The following is a 17402-nucleotide window of genomic DNA, read 5'->3' as shown; positions in this document are numbered from 1 at the left end:
TCAGGAAATAGAAGGGCCACATAACTCCGTACCAAAGGGTGTTGTCCCAGCACTTATATTCAAGAAACTGCAGCTGAATTTTGTTTCCTCTCTTTACATTCTTAAAGAAATTTCTTCGCTTCGTTTGTGCAGGTGAACTTATGCAACATAGACCATAACAGCCTGGGCTCCAGCTTTCCTTGTTTTCAACAATGGGTTTCGTAATTTCCTTGTGTACTGAAATTTCTTGCCGGATTCAGTGACCATGTTCAATAATTAATGGATGAAAAACCATTTTCCAGTATGTCCTATGGCTCCAATTTTTCTGATCAGGTCTTCTTATGGATTGGAAGTTCGTTGTTTGGTGCCGAACAAAAAATGTTCATCGACGAACCAAAACCGAGAAATAGTTGTTCGTGTTCATGCTCAGTTTGTTTGCGAAGGAACCGCCATGGGGCAAGTCCTCGTTGTTGGTATCTTGCTGAAAGAAGAGCCATGGCATGTCTAGAATGGAAGTATAGCTGATTGCTTAAACACTAATGATTAATCAATTACTGACATTTGATGATAATTGAACTTCAAACCCCTGCTGGCCGTCCCCCTTTCCTGGGATCGCTGACGGCAGTCAACATGCCACGGAAGACTTGCCCATGAGCAATCATCTTCCTCATTGAAGTAGAAATGGGATTCTGAAGGTCATGGACGATGAGCTGGCATACAGCAGCGACTCCTACTGGGCTCAAAACGTGCCCCCGTTGACCCAGGAGAGCCCTTGCCGCCATGGCTAGCTCGATGTGCTCTCCATCACTTGTGGTCAAATTCTCGTATTGTATCAGGTTGGGGATCAGCTGTGAAGAATACAATGCACAGGATGATCAGATGGTGTTTTATTCTCGTCTTGAGGAGAGATAGATAGATGGATGGATAGATAGATGCCTTGTGGTACACTCGAGGGTGCTTGACTGCCTCTTCAGAGCTCATTCCCAGAACGAAGTGGTTTATGAAGACCTGTGCGACAGCTGAAATTATGTTCGTCCCCCCGCTTGCGCCTAAGATCCCTGCCAGCTGATCCCCCTGCCATGGATAGAGAAGCGGTTCTAGATAATATGTATGAACTAGAGCAAGAAGTAGATAGAGAGATGGGCGGGATAAAAATGAGAAAGTACAGAGAAAGAAAGAGAGAGGGATGGCTGGCGAGAGAGAACAGAGAGATGGGGAGGGAGAGAAATAAAGAGATATGGGAGAGAGAGAGAGATGGGTTGAGTGAGATAAAGGAGAGAGAGATGGTTGTGAGTGAAAGAAAGAGAGAGATGGGTTGAGTGAGAGAGGAGAGAGAGAGATGGGTTGTGAGTGAAAGAAAGAGAGAGATGGGTTGTGAGAGAAAGAAAGAGAGAGATGGGTTGAGTGAGAGAGGAGAGAGAGAGATGGGTTGTGAGTGAAAGAAAGAGAGAGATGGGTTGTGAGAGAAAGAAAGAGAGAGATGGGTTGAGTGAGATAAAGGAGAGAGAGATGGTTGTGAGAGAAAGAAAGAGAGAGATGGGTTGAGTGAGAGAGGAGAGAGAGAGATGGGTTGTGAGTGAAAGAAAGAGAGAGATGGGTTGTGAGAGAAAGAAAGAGAGAGATGGGTTGAGTGAGAGAGGAGAGAGAGAGATGGGTTGTGAGTGAAAGAAAGAGAGAGATGGGTTGTGAGAGAAAGAAAGAGAGAGAGATAGGTAGTGAGAGAAAAAGAGAGAGAGATGGGTTGTGAGATAAACAAAGAGAAAGATGGGTAGTGAGAGAGAAATAGAGAGCCATGGGAAGAGCGAGAGAAAGCAAGTACGAAATAGAGATGAGAGATGGGAGATAAAGAGAATGAAAGTGAGAAATAGAGAAGAGAGATGGGGAGAGAGAGAGAGAGAGATGGGTAGTGAGAGAGAGAGAGATGGGTAGTGAGAGAGAAGGGGAGATAAGGAGAAAGAAAGTGAGAAATATAGAAGAGAGATGGGGAGATAAGGAGAAAGAAAGTGAGAAAGTGAGAAACATAGAGAAAGTGAGAAAGAGAGACGGAAAGGGAGAGAGAGAAAACTAGAAATAGCGAGAGATGGTGAGAGAGAAAGAAGGAAAATGATAAATAGAGAGTGAGAGAGAGAGAGAGCTGCCTTGAGTACGATGATGGGGGTCATGGAGGAGAGGGGCCGCTTCCTGGGCTCGATGAAGTTGGCCGGAGAAGGGGGAAGCCGATCAACGGAAGCGTCAACGGGGACGGAAAAGTCATCCATCTCGTTATTAAGCACAACGCCGGTCGACGGCGACAGCACCCCGGCGCCGAAGAACGAGTTCACCGTACTCGTCATCGACACCGCGTTCCTCTCCGCGTCCACCACGCACAGATGGCTCGTCCCTTCGTCCTCGATCTGCCTCCACCTGCGATCTCCACGGCGCTCAACGACGGATGACGAAAAAGAAACGAACCACTTTTCACAAAAAAACTCACTTGGGCAAGTAATACTCGGGCCCGAAGGTCTCGTCATCGTTAATCCGCCGCCGTATCTCCGCCGCGAAGGTTGAGGAGACCATGTCGGAGACGGCGGAGGCGACGTCGACGAAGGCGGGGTCGCCGAGCTCCATCCTCTTCGCTAACAAATGCTTCAGCGCCTCCACTAGCCGGTGCAGGCTCGCCTCCCCATCTTGTTCTTCGTATCCTTCGAGAATTTTCAGCACCTGGGTGAAAATTTCTCGGCATTTTATAAACTGGGTGATCTCCAAAACCGGGGCTTTCCAACGGGTTTTACCATAGCCAGGCCGACCGTCCCGCTGGACGGCGGAGGCATGCCGACGACGGTGTACCCGAACGCGTCAACCGCGACGGCGTCGGAGACGGAGACTTTGTAGCTTCTGAGGTCGTCGGGGGTGAGCAGCCCGCCGGCGGCGCGGACGTCGTCGGCGAGGGAGACGCCGGCGGCGCCGGCGTAGAAGGCGGGGGCGCCGCCGTCGGCAACGGCGGCGAGCGTGCCGGCGAGGGCGGGGTTGCGCGCGGTGTCGCCGGCGCGTAGAAGGCGGCCGCGGCGGAGGAAGAGGCGGCGCAGGCCGGCGTCGGCGAGGATATCCGCTTCCTTCTTCTGAATCCCGGCGGCGAGGTAAGGCGAGACGGTGAAGCCGTCTCGCGCGAGGACGATGGCGGGCCAGACCAGGTCCTTCCATGGCAGCCGCCCGTGCCTGGTCCACGCCGCGTAGAGCCCCGCGAGCTCGCCGGGGACGCCCATGGCCAGCGGCCCCTTCGACTTGGACGACGGGTCGCTCTCGTACATGCTCTGCATGGCCCGTTTTATCCCCGTTGACGATGAAGATTATCGAAACGTAGGCCGGAGAGGGGAGTTTGTTTACCTGAGAGGCGGCGAGAGGGGCGGTCTCGCGGGCGTCGAAGGCGTGGGCTTTGCCGGATTTGGCGGAGCGGACGACGATAAACGCGCCGCCGCCGATGCCGCTGGACATGGGGTTGACGACGCCGAGGCAGAGCGCCGCCGCCACGGCGGCATCGACGGCGTGGCCGCCGGCGCGCAGCGCCGCCACGCCGATCGCCGAGCACCTGCCGTCGTCCGCCGCCACCACGCCGTGCTCCGCCTCCACGCTCTCGACCTCGTCGCTAAGTCCCTTGTAAAGCCTCCTTTCTTCCCCGCCATGGCTGAACACCACCAAGAACAGTAGAAAACTCACTCCCGCGAGAAACAGCAAGATTATCCACGTTGAGATCAGCCTCTGCTTCGGAAAACCGCCGTGGTCGAGGAGAGAGGCGGCGGCGCCGCCGTTAATATCGCCGCCGTGTATCGCCATGGCCATCAGATGCAACTTCAGTGGCGTCTGGGGAATCTCCTCCCACCTATAGGGAAGTTCCAACAAGGAGAGAAAATGACCCTGGTTATAGGAAGAATTGCGATAATGTCATTGTTAATCTCCCCGGCGTTTAAGTCCGAATTCGGATTGACCACCACGTGGCAAAGGGTAGATTGTTGATTGGCCAAAATAACCGTTTGTGAACGGGTGAGCTGGGTCAATAAGTTTCCTAAAATTGTTCCTTGAATCAATGCACAAGATATGGACGAGGATCCCCTGCTGTCATTGCCAAGAAAATCTGAACCACTAAAGCCCAGTGGTTCAGGGTAGTGATTGTCCAACCGGTATCTAATACCGGATATCGGATTTCAATATCTGGATATCGAAACCGGTATCCAGATATCAATATCCTGTATCAACAGAAAAAATAAATTTTATCATCACATTCAATGACTACTGTACATCAATGTCATATGCTTTTGATGTATTTTCAACCTCAGTAAATATATTGAGTGCAAGATTTTTATTTTCCTCCATATGGGGTAACAGGATTCAAAGTTTGATGGAAGAAATTAGAAATTTTGCCATGTATATATTAAATGAGTCGGACTATACATTCAATGATAAAATAATATTTTAATCTATAGTCACTATATTTAACGCCTCTTATATATGTTGATTATTTAATATATTAACACATCTTCCAATAAATAGAGCTGAAATTTTCTATTTCTTCCATATGGGATAAAAGGATTTGGAGTTTGATGTTAAACTCAGAATCCTGTTATCCCATTTGGAAGAAATTGAAAAGATTCAGCTGATTACCCTCACTTAATCAATCAAAAAGCTCCCCAATTACCCTCTTGCCCACGTTGATTCATTCCAACAGTTGAATAATTATGGGTTAATTATATTTTTAAATATCCTCTCTAACTTGGATATCGAAATCCGATATCCACGCCCGATATCCGATATCGTCATCCTCCCTGAGAGATGGAGGCGGATGACAACATCGATATCGGATATCGGTATTGTAGCAACTGATATCCAATATCGATATCTAATATCCGGATATCGAAAAAAATGGATACCGAAAATTTTATTTTCGGTATCTGGTACAGTATCCGTTCTGATACCGTAATCCAATACCAGTATCGGGACGGGCGAACCCTAGTTTAGGGTGACCAAAACTGAAAGTCTTCAATAAAGTCATTCACAAAAGCTTTTTTTCCCATTAAACTATAAGTATTATTTTTACCTGTTTAAATCTAGGGGAAAATGATCAAACCTTGATGCTGGTAAAGAGTATGACTACATCAGTGACTAATGTCCTATCCCGGAGCACATTTGGGGATGTGCCCTCTCCAGTTTAGGAATTCTGAAATGGCAGTCCCCTAGGGGCCAACGTTCTGGATAGTCTGAGTCCATAATCATAGACACGTGTCATTGGTGGTGAGTACTATGCACGCCTCTATCACAAGAGAAATCCACACACAACACAAAGAATTCAATTAAGTACAGGTAGATAAGAATGAGAACGTCTTTTGGAGACATTTCAAGGTTGTAAATCATAGGCAACACTACAAATTGAAGTGTATCATTGACACCCATGTGTCTCCAATCATTCAAGTCTTGGGTAACAAACCACAGGTAGGGGTGACACAACATCATACTTTAAAAGGGCCATACTCTGGAGGTGACAACATATGTCATTACACATTTTATCTACCTAAAAAATTCTACATTGAGCATTGTCTAGAACTTAACATTTAAGGAGTTTTATCATTATTCATTACAAATAATGATGCACATGCATTAGGAGAAGGTAAAGAATTTATGGGCTGGCATTCATTGAGTGCCGATCACCGCAGATCCGTGGACTTCAGATAATGGTACTAGAATGTTAGGCATCATCGTTCATTGGGTGGATACAAATTGGATGTTCATTAAGGGAGTACTCACAGCTAGGAAATCATCCATAAGCATGATTGTAAGAATAAGTTTGTGTTCATCGTCCAGATTCTAGATCTCCAATTGAAGGTGCATCTCATGCCACGGGGATGATGTACTAGGAGATAGTATTTTATAACATATGTATTTTTTAGGTATATATCATGATGAATAATAGTGTCAGGATGTCCAAGAGGATAATGGCAGTCATGGTAATGAAAATAAAGAACTTTTTACGTCCAGGTTACCTGTGTTTTGTGTCGCTTACATCATAAACTCATTGTATAATAAATGAAGAGCTTCTCCATTCTTTCCATCGTGGTACTAGGGTCAACAAAGGCAACACGAACTAGATTGCTGATAAGTAAGATAGTAATGAACAAAAAATCAATGACGAGATTTTAAAGTAGATGATAATGACTCAACAAGATGTTCTGTGTATCTAAGAGATGCTGAGCTAAAGTTCGTACACTGATTCATGCCATTTGAAGCTCTACATTATAGTGTCAGGAGTACATGAAATGTGTCCAGAAAACCCCAAAGAGGACTGTAATGGATTTACTGTGCTGTCCAACAAATAGGATCAATGCATGACATAGCACATGATGTGAAGAAAGGTGATGCTATTGAAGAGGTCTCCATGAGCGAAGAGAGTTTTGTTGTATCCTCATCCAATTTTATGGTTCAGCAGATCATGTAAGCAAGAAAAAGAACCCAACCATTTGTGAAATGTTTTTCCTCATCTCTAGTTTCCAGAGGCATCTTAATGCGGTGGTATCATACACCAATGATGATATTTTTTTCTCAGGCATTAGATGTTTACAAGAAGATGACCTGCTCTCCATGTCACTTGTATGCATTATGATGTAGGTAAAGCTGGCACAATATGTTGGCCTGTTTTGGGAAGATGAGGGGGCCACCCTGATACCCTTTCAGCTTGGTGGTGATGCTTGTGGATGTGGTAAAATAGGAAATAATTTTTGAAGGAATCTTGCCTATTGACACAAACTCACCACCCATTATTGACCTGCATGCCTCCACAGTACCATGTGGACAGAAATGAACGAGTTAGATGCTTGATTTCACAGCACCATGTGGACTTCCCCTCATCCTTTGACTTCTGGCATGTCACATAACCTCGAGTTCAATGCATATCTAGCTGAGGTACACAATAACGAGGGAGTTTTTAGTCCCTTTTTCATTGTGGCCTATCATGTAAATTAAATGACCCCCCCTTCAGTTTCAGCAGTTACTAGAGAACTAATATCAATGTATACGATCAGTGATCTAGCAGAATGGCTCTTGGATGGGAGTAATGCGGCCACATAAAATAGATTACTCATAGTGACTATAAAGCAGTGAAAATCTTGTCATGGTTAAATGTTGCTCCGAGCGGCAACAAGTAATGGTTGAAGGTCACTGTCAAGAATAGTGAAGATAAAGTTGTCACGTCATCTCAAGGTAAATATTTCAACCTGTTTAGTATATGGTTGGTCTCATGAAAATGTGATCTTGGTCAACTTCTGACCATGAGTTGACTTTCATAAGAGTCATGATGATCTGAATTTGAGTATGTTTACATCTCAGTTATGATCAAAGTAGACTATGATCATGGTTGTAGTATGATCAGACTATAGCTCTTACCATATAAGTGAGCTCTGATCAAGTCACATTCTGATAGGAGTCATATTCTGATCAATTATGTGATATTGTCAGAGTACACTTATGATCAGAAGTTGATGGTGATCAAAAGCAAACTCTGAGTAGATTGTGATTAGAAATTTAATATGCTTAAAATATGAGTATGAGTATGAGAGGGTGACACAGATAAAATTTCAACTCAGATCACAGTCGTAATCTAATCTTATTGTTATCTTAATCACAACCCCCTTTTGATTAGAGACACTGACTACTCAGGTTGGGATTCTGATCACAATCGACTTCTGATTCAAATCAAATCACATTTAAGGTTTTATGAGATTGTAATTCTGATCAGAGTTGAAATCCTAACATCAGGCGCCTACGACAACTTTCTGATCACAAGTCAATTGTGATCTTTATATCAAACTAAGAAGATTGTTACTCTTATGAGAAGAAAATTTGTGATGAGAGTCACTATTTGAAAATATTGGGACTCTGATCACAATTGAATGCTGTTAAAAATTGTAAATTTTCAAGTCTTGGATTTTATCATGGTCCACTTTTGATCTGAATTAAATTGTGATGATAATTTGATCCTTCTCAAAGTCCACTTGTGATAAAGGTTCATTCTAATCATAATCATGGTATGCTCAGACTATAACTCTTATATCAATCAGACTCTAATCAGAGTTCAATTTTACTCAAAAACCCAGCCTAACAGGATTGTGAATAGAGTTTATGTGAGACCATAATTGAAATTTTGACGGCACTATGATCACCATGAGTCCATGATCTTTATGAACCCTACTAGATTCATTATTTTTTCTAACCGGCTAGTTTTTTTTATCCATCTGCTTATGTTCATTGCACATATGATGATCAAGTTAATCCAAGCTCTTGATGGAGGGTATAGTATTGCGAAACTTAGGGACTTCTCCTTTATTTTGTCAAAAAATATGTTGCTTTGTTATGTTGTTTTCAAATTCAAATCTGACAAGGTCAGAAATTATATATATTGAGATTTCTGCATTGAGTAAAAACCTTGGAGGATTTGTTGATGATTTTGATGAATATTATACATCTCCAATAGTCAAAATAAGATTTTAAATGAAGGATGTTGTAAATGTCTAGATTTTTTCATCATTGAACCAACACATGTTATAAAAAGTGAGTATGGAATAAGAAAGAATAAAATGTAAAATTACATTTAGCTTATAAATTTAAACTATGACCACTCGAATCCTTGATATTAATACACACATTGATACTAGGAAATAATTATCTCAGTTATAAAATGATTAATAAGAATGAGATAACTTTCCAGAATATATTATCTGAGCGAATCAATTTTCATTCAGAGACAAATTTAGAAAATGACAGAGAGGGATAATCACATGTGATTCTATCATTCTTTGTATTAATAAAAATGTCATTAGGGTGATAAATCATATGTTACGGGGTTTAAGTGGAGAAAATAATATATTGGTATCAAAATTTATGATTTTCATACATTTAACTGGAGTGTTTAGTCACTGTATTTCCTCACACTTGACCATCAAGTACACCCAAAGTATTCAAAACCACCATTTTGAATGAATTTTAGAGGGACTTTTATTAATTTGGATGTCAAAGGTATCCATAACCTTCGTAAAACGTTCCAAAAATTTTCTTGATGTATTAAAATTTTAATAGCTCTACTGCATTTTTTGGCTGAAGTACACCTTGAGCAAATAATCTTTTTGGTGAAAAAGTAAAGATGGTGTTCTATTTTAGCAGACACTTCATAAATTAATTGTTGATTTAGACTTATATTGTATTAATTAATGTTTTTTTCTTCTATCAAAGTATGTGTTGACCCTGTTATCTTCATTTTCGGGATATTTTCATACTTTTACATAATCAATGCAAGCTTTTTTACTAGGAAAAAGCATGCATTTACCTATACTTTAGCAAAGTGATGGAGCGCGCCCAAACGACGTTGACAAAACGTCATCAGAGCCGTCTGCGTCATCATCAGCATCACCGCCGGTCTGTGTCCAGCCCTACTGACACGCCGAAGCATCTGTGAAGACGCCCGAGTTTAAACATCCGTGAAGACACCCAGGGTAGAGCACGCCCGCGCACGTGTTTGCATTTTAATTATATGTTTTGTGTTCGTCACAACGAGTGCACCCTACTCATCGTGACACGTCTGTATCATCGTGTTTTCGTATCCATCTGTATCATTTTATTTTCACATCGTTTAATCTCTTAGTTTCTTTGTTTATGTTGCAAAAGGGGGTCTCTTATTGGATCCCCTAATGGACTCTTTTTAAGGTGCCCATCATGGCCCTATATAATGCCATGATGGGCACCACGTTCATGCTAGATCTGGTTGTTGTTTGTTTAGCAGTTATACATTCCAGGTCTCACGATAGAAGAAAGAAGGGAGGAGAGGAGGAGAAGAGGAAGAGGAAGAAAAAGAGGAAAGGAAGAGAAGAGGAAGAAGAGAGGAAGAAGGTGGGGGAGAGTGGAAATACAGATCATTGAGGTTTTCTCTTCTGTTGATTCTGGCCGTAGCCCCCCGAAGCCCGTCACCTGGTTTCTGTTGCACCCCTCCCATAATCTGTCGTCAACCGCATTGTTAACGATCTGTAAAATGCCAACAATTGTTCGCCCATCGACCCCTTGACCAATATTCAACTGTTGTGTCATCATACGGCAAACGCTGCTCGTCGCACCATTGATCCTGCCGACAACTGCTTCGAATCGTGTGGCAAATTGTGGTCATGACAGTTGTCATGCCTTGGTTTTCCTGGTCGTCGATCGTTGTTTGTCACACTTGTGATCTTGCCGACGTCCATCTCGAATCGTGCGGCTAATCGCGGGTGTGACCGTCATTGCACCTTGGTCTTCCATGTCACAGAACGCTGTTGTCACGCCGGTGACCGTGCAAACAGTCACTTCGAATCGAGCGGCTACTTGCAGTCGTGATGGTTTGTTGCACCTTGGTCATCCAAGAAATTCTCTACCGCGGTAGTCAATGCCCTGTGAAATGAGATCCAGTGGCCTCTTGGGCATCTCGTGCTTCCATCCTGCCTCTGTCTGCAGGTTTTCTACACACCCTCCAATTGCCTTTGATTGATGATGGAATTCAGTGGTTGTATCACCCTGTCCACCCGTGTGGTGCAACGAAATTGCCGACTTCTGCCCGCGACCAGTCTATCAACCATCGCGGACCTGTCGCAAGAGTTTGGTGTCGCCGCTGCGGAGGGTTGAAGTTTGTCTTTGCGGCCTGGGATTATATCTCGCCCTCATCGAGCATCCTGCCCCTTGCCATTGCGTGAATCTTTCCTACCGCCCTAGATGTTGCTTTCAACCTGCTCTCCCGCCGTGCACCGACTGTAACCGTGGTTGTCCGAGTACTCCCCGTCGAGCCACTTCCTTGCCTCCGAACTCCTACACCCTGCTCCAGTGCTGCGCCACAAACACCTGTTGAGCTACCATGTGCCCGTCTCCGGCACTCCTCCATTGCACTCGCCCGTACCGGTTTGTGCCGACAAAGACACCGACGATGAGGATGCCACCACTGACGAGGTACACCGTTCCCCTTGCTCGTTCATTATATTATTTTCTACAATATATTTTTGGCTGCACTATACCGCGCTCGGGTTAGTTTCGGTGAGATAAATTATTGAGAAAAAAACTACATCACGACTGATTTCTTAGGTACGGGCCGAGCCCGTGCGTTACGTGTGAGCCCTACGGAATCATTCCATTTTGCAACGTAGTCGCCATCATCGCTCCGACGAGGGTCAGAAGGTCACCGTCATCATCATTGGTCTCCCAATCCGGAGCTTGGACTTCAACGAATTCCAACAAGTCAGACCTGCACGTACACTCTTCTAGGGTTTCATCACATCATGTAGTTACATCTCCCTAGTGAATTACTAGTCGGACAACACCATCAACGACTTCCGCCATCACAAACACAATGGTGGTCTATTTCACACAGCCATCTAGGATTGAGACCGCCCTATATATACATATGAGTCCTCCGACCACTTAACAAGGACCAGTTGGTTACCATTGCATTCTTTAAAGTAAAAGTCCAACTAATCCTACCCCCACTTTCCATCAAGCTCAAAACGAGAGGCACATGGGATAACAGGTGGTGAAGGATTTTAGCAATAATTTTTTATGTTCTTCTAGAGAAACCTATGACATATACATGAAATATGGGACCAACAGCCTTTAGTTTTTTTCATACACAGATCTCAAAAATCTGTCATCTGATATTGAGGATGCAGTATCAGCATCTACTACCATCCATAGGATGGTGAGATCCTCTAGCAAGCTGATATCAATATCATTAACTGATACCGACATCTAATATCGTCCATTTTTTTCTCAGATCTAAGATGACAGATATTTCAATTAGACAAGGGACTAACTAAGTTAACCCAATCAGGTCATGATCTCACAAAGGGCATATCACTTCCCATCTCGTGACCTCATTTGTATAGGATTGTAATATCTTAGTTCAGTAACAATTATCTTTTTATCAATTATTCTAATTCACATTATATCATAGTGCTAAGAATTTTAGGTCTTGATCGTCATGATTTGAACCCAATTGTGCAGTAGAATATCGAATTGAATATGGATCTGAAAACCAAAAACATAGAAAAAATGTCACCTTGATCTCTTGGTTCCTCAAGAAAGCATCTCCAATCCATTCAGATGTCTAGCCTTTAGATGTAGCAATGAATTTTAAGGCTCTGGATTTCCTCCTCTTTCCATGAACTGGGCTGATAGAAATTTGATTTCTTCTCCTTACAATATCCACTAGAAGTAGCATTTAGGGAAGAGGAAGAGGAAGAGAAGAAAGAGGGGAACACTCAAACTGACCCTCATGGGTATCAAATGTGGATGTCCCCCCCCCCCCCTCTACTTATACTTGAGGGGAAGTTTTCATAAAAATCCCCTTATAAATCTTCACAAAAGTTCCCATATTTGGGAATATTCAATAGAAGTCACTGAACTTGAGTATATCCACTGACAGCCCAAAATCATGTGCATGATACCCTCTAGATGCATGTAACCTTTGTTGGCCCTCTAGTTAATAACTTGATTGACGCGTAAAACTTTATTTGGAAAACCTTATTGATTAACTATATCACATATAAATTAATTAATCAAAGATCAATTTAACCCAATCAGTTGGTTAAGTTAACACCCCTGGGGGCCAAGCTACACCTCATGATCTACAAGATACAAGTGAGCATGTCAACTCTCTCATGGAATTGACAGAACATTTTCTTCTATATTTCCATTAGCTTGGATAGGAATTTAACTATATCATCTTCTTTGAGTCAATCTTCTCTAATATTGAGTGTGGAGGATCTCATCTTGACTGCACAATCACCTTTGTGGACTTGTCACTCCATCCAGGCTAGGATAGTTTGAAATCACTTGATTAGATACTTGCAGGTGATGGACCAGATATTACGGTTATAAATTTCACTTATGGCTTCTAATTTAAGCAACAAAATTTATAATTTTTTTTACTAGAACAAGGTGAGCAAGAGTCAAATCCGCAAAGAGCAAGTACAGTATGAGTGATATTTTAGCTTTAATTTCTATTTTTGGATTTTTCCTCCTTATTTAGGGAATTAATCTAATGTAATGAAGTCAAACTATTAAATAACTATGAAATGCTAAGAAAATGTTTATCTTGATTAACCTAATTTAGTCGATTTTGATAAATTAATTTTGGAGATTTTGTAGAAATTTATAAATGACGATGCTAATTAATTCTAATTAAAATACCTTCATCATTGATGTCGCAGCGACAGACAGTAGCTGACAAAAATGGATGCAAGTGGAGTGGATCGAATGAAAGAGATACAGTGTTGTGTGTGACCGAGATGATGACTGATATGCGTCAACATGAAGTAGAAGGGGGGAAATAGTGATGATATTAGCATCGTCGGTGTGACAAAGATAGAGATGAATATGTAATAACAAACATCAGAATTGAAGGTGACATGCATGATATTGGAAACCTAGGCCATATGTGATTGTAGCCTAGGAAAAAGGATGAACATGTGAGTCAAAAAAAGGGCAAAGCTCACATTAACTTTTTTTTCATGTTCCCAACAGAATTAGTGGTGATTTTTCTTCACATGCCATGATCTGAACCTCAATCCTTTAATCTGTCAGTCTTGGAGTCCAAGAATGGACTCAAACAAGATTGAGCAAATCTCTCTGCTAGTTGTAATCAGGAATAATATCCAAGGGTACATTCTTAAAAAGGATGTGAGGTTTAATCTATAGATCCAATATGTTGGATGGATAGAGTAGGGAAAGATGGAACTAACATTAAAATATCAACCCTGAAACTCCTTTTGGATCGCTATGTATAATTTATTTCAATTTAAAGCAATCTAAGTCATCCAATTTTCTGTGGGCTCTGATGTGTCTAACAGATTTCTAGTGTGGCATGCAGTTATAAGAGCGGACGATTTCAAAAAATTCATTTAAAATTTAAGCAAATTCAAAATATTCTTTATAAATTTATCTTCAAATAAATCCATAACAATACTATAAAATATATATAACATGTTGAAAGTATAATAAACCCCTTTAATATTTAAATAAATCTAAATATGTCTGACTTTTAAAGTTATTTAATTTATGAAATTAATGTCAAAAAACTATCTTAAAATACCATAAAGTCAAGAAAAATAAGAAATTCATTCTAAAAGAGTAACAAATCATTTAAGCACTAATAAAATGCATAAATAATTGTTTAAATAAAAGCAAGCACATAAAATACATGAAAATTTTACTAACAATAAAATCGTATTTATGATTTTTAGTAGGTCGTAGTCAAAACAACCATCTATCGAGTAGGTCTTTGGTGTCTCAAGTCTAAGGACCACTTATCCAATCATGATATAAATTAAGCTAATAGAAGCTAGGTATAATAACATACAGGGATTCATGGAGGTAACTAATTAACTTTTTCCCAAAAGGTCACCCACTATATGTCATTTATGTCTCCACACTAATGGCTATGAGGTCAGCCATATTCATCATATGAGTTATCCTAGAAAATTTTATTTTGTTTGGATATTTCTATGTCCTATAATATACTTCAAATAAGATCATTTTAAACAAATGTTTAAAGACTATTGATCTCTATGTTACGATCTCATCATAATTCACATAGTCATTGCATGTATTCATGGACTTCAATTACGAGCATCAAAAGTGTATTTTAATGAATATAATATTACTCAATCTTAAACAAGATGTGGTATGTGTGATTTGCTTGCAGGCCATATATATTTCCAACATAGAGACATAAAAACATCTTCCCAATGTATTCATTATAGTACCAATGTGATGCTTATAATAAAGTCCAAGAATACAGATACAATTTAGCGAAATGTAAAAAGATCAGTTATGGATTTCACCACTCTTCAAGTGTGTGTTGTAAATATATTCATATTCAAAAGATACTGAAATAGTACATCAAGATATTGATATAGAATAACACTATCTACTCTTACTCGTATGATGAATATGGTCGATCTTATAACATTAGTTTGGAGACATTAAAATAGATAGTGGGTGCTCTTTAGCAGAAATTGTTCACTGAATCAATCCGTACGAATCCTTGAATACTATAATACCAGACTCTCAATCAGGTTGATTTATGTCACAGTCGTGGAAATGGTCCTTAGACTTGAGACACCAAAGACATCTTTTGGATGGATGGTTGTAGTTTAAATATGAGTTATGAGTTCCTAATCATGGAATTCTAAACAGTCTAAGTTTGGGTGCAGCAAGAAGTTAAGGAAGATAGTTGAGTGATCAAGATGGGATCCTCCACTCTTGGTATAAGAGAAAACAACTCAAGGAAGACAATGCAATAAAGTGGAAAATTAGAGAAAATCTCTCCAATGATTCCTGAATGCATCAGTACTAACTCAAATGACCAATATCGGTTTGATAGTTGAACATCCCCTAAGTCATCCTACAAGCATCAAGAGGATGGACTGTATTTACATTGTCTCCACTGATAGACATGTTCCATGAGTGAGTAGAAACGTATCGACAAGGTTTAGCTTGGTACCCAACAGACTAGAAACTCGACCAATCCATTGGATTAGATTAATCCAACATTAATTAATTTATATAATGATATAGTTCAATAAAGGAAATAAATGTTATTGGAGTATTGGAGTCATTAATTAGACTGACACATGAGCTTTGTACACATGTTAACTTAATGTTACACTACCCCAAAAATCCTTCACATGTAAAATGTCCTTGAACTTTTCTGTAAAGCCATTTGACCACCTGTCCCTCACCTCCCACAAAAATGTATTTACAAAGTAAAAACATCCTTACCTACTTGACATTCCTTACTAACTTCTTTTTCTCAACTTCTACTAATCTTGGTAACCACATTCTGTTTTCTCACTAGCCCATTCCTCTTAATCACATCTACCCTAATGCCTCTCGTTTTCCCATTCTCAACCCTCTAGGATATTTGGTTTCATGACATTTGTCCAAAATCATAAATCCTCTCTTTGTAAACGTTTTGTCTAGACCGCTCAAAGCCTTTTTATCCATGTATGGAAAATTGTATGTCATCTACTTTCTTGATACAAGTCACTACATCACCTTTGGTGATGTCACCTTCCATGATGGCACCCCATTCTTCTCAACCTCACTTTATCCATTACAAGCATCTACCTCTATACCACTTGGTTTGGTGCCAGCCCCATCTACCCTTGACTATTGCTGCCTGATGTCATTTATAAGGACCACCCATGATCACTTCAATGGCTTTACTACAATAGGGGACCTACCCTGAGCATCCACCTTACCAATATCTCAACTCTGGTTACTGATTCCCTTTTTCTAGCTCATGTGTCCCTCCCCCAATAGCATCACCGCCACATTTATTTCTGACAATCTTCACCTTCCCATAAAATCCTGAAAAGGGGTACTTATCTTTTTATTTTCCATAAGTTCAACTTAGATGTACACAAGTAGATGTATTGATCATAATTCAACCACCATCATAACTAATAAGATATGCTTATAATCTAAAATTTTGTGTTGATAAATGGGTTTAATCATAGTTTTTACAATCACACTATATAATTTTATTCAATAGTAGCACAAATGTGCCTCAGAAAATTTTATCCTTTGTTAATAATTCTTTTTTAAGGGATTGTGACAATTTAAAGGAAATTACCAAAGGCTTTGATCAATATAAAAATTATGTTGGACAATAAGTGTATTAGTAAAATTTCTGAACTTAGTCTTGCTAAAGTCAACACATGCAGAAATTACCCAATTGATTACCAATTTTTAACATAGTCAAGAGTAATTTCAATACAAGAATTTTCAATTAGAGTGTATATTCATTTAATAAAGGCAAACCAACCTTTTGATCAAATAAGCAATGGTCAAAATATCATGTAAGGATTCATAATTTATGTGACATGAAGCATTAAATGCATCTTAACACTGGTACAATTCCACAATTGAAATGGTATACATTGATTGGTCAAAATACCTGTCCAGCACAAATATATGTTTCTTAGTCAATAACGTTTATTTTATTTTTTATGAAAAATAAATATAGCATAAAAATTTATTTATCTGTTTAATATTGAAATGCATGAAGTATAATTTACCCATAAACTATCAAAGCTAATCAGAAGCAAACTCGTTAAAATTTTTCATTTATTGATTGTATTCACAAGATCATAAAATCCATCCAAAATTTTCATAGTAAAACTGTATAATTAGAAGGGTAAATTCTAACCTAATTTCTCTCCTCAGAAGTAAAGCATCACCTATAAACACCTAAGTTTATGTAAGTATTATAAAGTTGCTATTAAACAGAAGATTTCCCTAATCCATTGGATCCATGATTGCAATTTAATTCGACCTAAAAAAAGAGATAATGAATGGATAATAAAAAGAAAAAAAATTAAGGATTTGGTATAATG

The 17402-nt window shown here is 40.2% G+C and overlaps 1 protein-coding gene and 1 long non-coding RNA gene across 2 annotated transcripts; one reads left to right on the top strand and one right to left on the bottom strand.

The window, feature by feature from the left end:
* LOC144701203 (uncharacterized) lies at nt 1-283 on the top strand. The gene is made up of 2 exons (XR_013580944.1): nt 1-38; nt 133-283. It is a non-coding gene; the product is annotated as an uncharacterized LOC144701203 (long non-coding RNA).
* A 178-nt stretch (nt 284-461) lies between these two features.
* Nucleotides 462-3849, bottom strand: LOC144701185 (glutathione hydrolase 3-like). Its single transcript, XM_078572927.1, has 6 exons — nt 3343-3849; nt 2751-3269; nt 2453-2679; nt 2118-2382; nt 916-1053; nt 462-827 (listed from the first exon to the last, which is right to left on the bottom strand). Exons 1-6 carry the CDS (start codon nt 3793-3795, stop codon nt 558-560), a joined length of 1872 nt encoding a protein of 623 aa, XP_078429053.1. The 5' UTR covers nt 3796-3849; the 3' UTR covers nt 462-557.
* Between the last annotated feature and the right edge of the window lie 13553 nt (nt 3850-17402).

This window comes from Wolffia australiana, chromosome 1, assembly GCF_029677425.1.
Source record: "Wolffia australiana isolate 7733 chromosome 1, ASM2967742v1".
In the NCBI taxonomy this organism is placed as follows: domain Eukaryota; kingdom Viridiplantae; phylum Streptophyta; class Magnoliopsida; order Alismatales; family Araceae; genus Wolffia; species Wolffia australiana.
The sequence above is the reverse complement of the archived record's forward strand: the minus strand, read 5'-3'. Positions and strand labels throughout refer to the sequence as shown.